Here is a 4,333-nt window from a genome sequence, read left to right as displayed (position 1 = left end):
TTAACTAAAAAGGGTAAAATAAGACTTTCAGACACTTTCAACATTTCATTCAACACACCATCAAACCCTGCCGCTTTACCATTTTTCAAATTTCTGATTGCTTTACTAATTTCAATTTCAGTTATTTCACTGTCAAGAATTTCGTCACTGATACCTGTATCAGGCAACTGATCGTCTTCGGGTTCATCTTCAACTGTATCGGTGTTTAAAACATTCTTAAAATGTTCGTACCATGCCTCTTTTGGTACGGAGTTGGAGTGCACCTCTTTTCTATTACATTTCCTTATTTCCTTCCAAAATTCAGTTGGTTTATCAGCAGAGAGCACTAAGTTATGAACTTGTTTTAACCTGTACTCTGTTCGCTTTGTTCGAAGAAGGTCTTTATACTCCTTCCTGACTTCAGCGTACTTTTGCTTTGCTATCTCTTTTTCTTCTTTATCTTCTGTTTTAATTCTTTGGTAACTTCTCAGCAACCGTCTCGCAGATCGCTTCTTTTCCAAACATTCAACATCAAACCATGAGGACGCACTTCTACCTTCATCGTCACCTCCGACTTTTTTGTTCATGCACTTTGCCGACTGTAACATTGCTTTGTTAAAAATCTCCAGCCCCTCGTCCATGTCTGCGTTGATGATGTCGCACGCTTCCTTTAACTTAGCTTTAAAATCGTCTGATTTAACACTTTCAATAAAATCATTCTTTTTTGCATCGTTCCACACAACTTTTGAGACACGTGCTTGTTTAGGGGGCTGGCGCTGATTCCCTTTCAACCCAAGCGCAAAGGTCACAGGCATATGCATTGATTCAATTCTGTCGCCAATGGTTAAATCGTGAATGTTATTAGCTAGGTCAACAGAGGCTAAACAATAATCCACCACACTGTTACCACTATGGGAGATATAAGTAAACTTGCACGAGTTGTCCGCATTGCAAACACCATTCAAGATTTTGAGATCAAAGCATACACATAGATCGATAAGCTTTGTACCAAACCCATTTAGTGTATAGTCTTCAGTCATTCTACCATGTGAAATCGTGTCATGGTCATGACCTTGCGAGTCTTGATCAAGGAGGTCAAAAATGTTCTGCGTATCTACCTGGTAGTCTAATGTTCTAGAATTAAAATCACCGCACAAGAGCGTGTGGCAATCACTTGTCATTTCTAAAACATCACTTAAACATAGCTCCACTTCATTTAGATGGCACGAGGAGTCTGTCTTTTGGTAATAAGGGCTCCCACATGGTGGCACATACACTGGCACGAACACAATATCTCGATCACCACCACACACATGTTTTGACAGTTTCAAGACTAGCATATGATCATGTGAGGAGTCAACCAATTCAACGTGCTTTGCTATGTTTTTCTTACACATCACGACAATACCCCCTGACTTGCGACCCTGATGTGAGAGCTTGATAGCTGGAGACATAAATTTTACGTAATTTTTAAAGTGTAGGGACAGATCAAAGGAGTCATCAATAAACGTCTCAATAAAACATACAATATCAAACTTTCCAACATAGGCAGAAAAATCTGTATCACCAAGCTGAGAGGCAAGACCTCCCACGTTCCACACTAAAAAAGACACTGCTTTACCCACACTAAATGTATCACTAGCTTGACGGGAAAGCTGATCATGAAACCTTCCCCTGTACTCGTCTGATTTTGAACTCATACTTGTATCAGTGTTTGTCCCCCTTGTGTTGTCTTTGCTCTCACGTCTAGCGTTAATACATTCACCACTCATGTGCACATACCTGTCGTCAGTTGTCTGTCCATTAAAACACTGTGCAGAAACTAAAGGTTGGGGCCGGCCGTATCCCTATCTCCACGAAACAGTATGTCGACCCCTACCTCTGCCCGTCCCTCTGGACGCTGCATGTGACCGTGTTTCACGATCACGAGAACCAGGGAGCGCTGCGCTCTCCCTGGCTAATCCATCAGGGTTGGCATGGTGACTGGCACGCTCGCTGGAACCGCCACCAGAGGAGATGCTGGAACTGGAAGAGGAACAGGCACCGTGACCGACTGAAGCATCGGTGTCGGCACGGGAGCTGGAACTGAAGTTAGAGCTGGACCAGGCACCGGAACGTGGAGCGGCGCTGGCACTGTGACTGGCACCTGAGGCGGTACCGTGACGTCGATTGTGGCTGGCCAGGTCGCGGGCTGCATGCACTGCGTCTCGCCTGTCCCTCGGGCTGTCCCTGTCGTTGTAGCCATCGCTGTTGTCTCTGGAATTACCCGTCGTCTGGTCTGGTCTGTTGCCCTGAAAGCTGCTATTCTTTGTCTGAGGAAGTTGCTGTATAGTCTGGCTGTGCGTGTTGTACACGTACGCAGTTCCTTCACACACAACTTTATCAAACTTCATGTATGCTTGCTTGCCATCTTCACGGAGAGTTCCCAGCAGGGACTGAAGGTGTTTACGTTTATTCTGCACATTCTGGGAAAAGTCCTCACGAACGTAAACACTGGATTTCTTTTTCCTTGATTTCGCCCTCCATAGAACTTCTGCCCTCTGTTTGTACGACTGGAATCTGACGAGTATGGCGTGACCCACCCGACGTGCTTGATCGATCAGAATCATATCACTAATCTGCAGTTCGTGTTTGATAAAGTCACGTACCTTTGTCTCACAGCCATAGTGCTCCGCACCAGTCCCAGGGCCCATACCAAAAAACAACAAGTTATTTCGACGGCTCTGGTTGTCAGCAGTATCACACTTATCCTCCACCATTTCCAACCTAGAGCGGAGATCAGCGTTATCTTTTTTGACCGAGTCACACTGTTCACACATAGCATCCACATCAGCCTGCAAAATGTCACAATGGTCAGCGATTTGACTCACTCGACTCGTTAGTTTGTTCTCCAGCTCCGATAGTCTTGTGTCAATGAGAGAGGAGAGAGATTTCTGTGAGGTTTGAAGTTCCTTAATTGCAGCAGCCATCATTTCCACAGCCACAGATAAACGATCGTCCCTGGTTTCACACACCCCTGCACTGACACTCGACTGTTCTGTGTCACTCATACCGCTGACAGTAGCCTTTGTGTTGACGGCACGTGAACTTTCCTTTCTTTCTGTAGCCACGCTTGACTGACCAGGGCCGGGGTTCGGCTCTACACCAGCCATAAGGAGAAAGGCGAGTAAACTCGCCACGCTGAGTAGGCCTGCTGTTGTGTGTAGTTTCAGACCCCGGATCCGTTTTGCAGATTTACACGCATATCTCGTCAGAATTTTCACCAAAACTGACACAAAAAGACCAACGGCAGCGCGGTACACTTGTATATCACATGCCATTTTAAAACTTGATCATTATTGGCTGAAAATGACGATAATTTCACTAATTTGCCGGAGCGATGCGAAAGACGTGTTGACAGCACCGTGAACTCGAACTCACGGGCGAGAGAGAGAGAGAGAGAGAGAGAGAGAGAGAGAGAGATTATATATTTTTGATTCTGAACAGGTTCAGAGAGAGAGACTTCGGACTGAAAAAATGTGTCTGTGTACGAGTGCGCGCCGGTGTGTGCAAGTGTGTCGTGTGTGTGTGTGTGTGTGTGTGACTTTGACAGAGAGACACACACACACACAGACAGACAGACAGACAGACAGACAGACAAACATAGTCCGTGTCAGAGAGATTTGACAAACCTTTACGGCAGACTTTCAATCACAAACTATAGAAGACAACACAGAAGCAATACAGCCATGCAGTATCTACATCTACAAACACACACCCAGCTTTCAGACACAACAATAGACCCAAATATACCTTTTCCCTCACCTGTTAACCTTTAATGTCGAAATGACGTTGATATATCGATTCCAGTGTCTTCTCAGAATAACCGGGAAGTTAGACAATAAACATCCCGCTGTATGAAAACTACAATGGGGGCAGACTGAAATTCTACACGACTTCTGACAGTGTTTGTCTTTTGCCCGGCGTTGCCGTCTGTCCCTGAAATGATAATGGGTTGTGCGTGTGGGGGCATTTCATGTATTGTGTATGGCATCATGGTTTATTGCTGTGCTTTTGAGAAGGATATCGGGTTCTTTGGAAGTTGTCGGTTACGTTACGGTTTAAAACGTTCTAAATTATTTATTCGGCAAAAGTTGACCTTCTTAAGATTGTGCAAACGCTTGCACGGTGAGGTTGAATAGGGATCACGTAAATGGTTACGTTGCGGTTTAAAACGTCCTAAAGTATTATTTCGTTCGGCCAAAGTTGACCTCGCGGCCTTTTAACTTCCACCACTGCCAGCAGTGTGTGTTTGTTGACCAGAGTGACCTCTTAAGTATGGGCCCCCGCAAGCACTGTGAGTCTGAACCGGGGT

At 45.2% G+C, this 4,333-nt stretch overlaps 1 protein-coding gene across 1 annotated transcript; it reads right to left on the bottom strand.

Annotated features, from left to right (window-relative positions):
- Positions 1-1,826: 1,826 nt before the first annotated feature.
- Positions 1,827-3,131, bottom strand: LOC138965559 (keratin, type I cytoskeletal 9-like). Its single transcript, XM_070337744.1, has one exon. The coding sequence runs from the start codon at positions 3,129-3,131 to the stop codon at positions 1,827-1,829; it is 1,305 nt and encodes a 434-aa protein (XP_070193845.1).
- Positions 3,132-4,333: the final 1,202 nt, after the last annotated feature.

The sequence above is a fragment of the Littorina saxatilis genome, linkage group LG4 (genome assembly GCF_037325665.1).
Source record: "Littorina saxatilis isolate snail1 linkage group LG4, US_GU_Lsax_2.0, whole genome shotgun sequence".
NCBI classification, from domain to species: Eukaryota; Metazoa; Mollusca; class Gastropoda; order Littorinimorpha; family Littorinidae; genus Littorina; species Littorina saxatilis.
The sequence above is the reverse complement of the archived record's forward strand: the minus strand, read 5'-3'. Positions and strand labels throughout refer to the sequence as shown.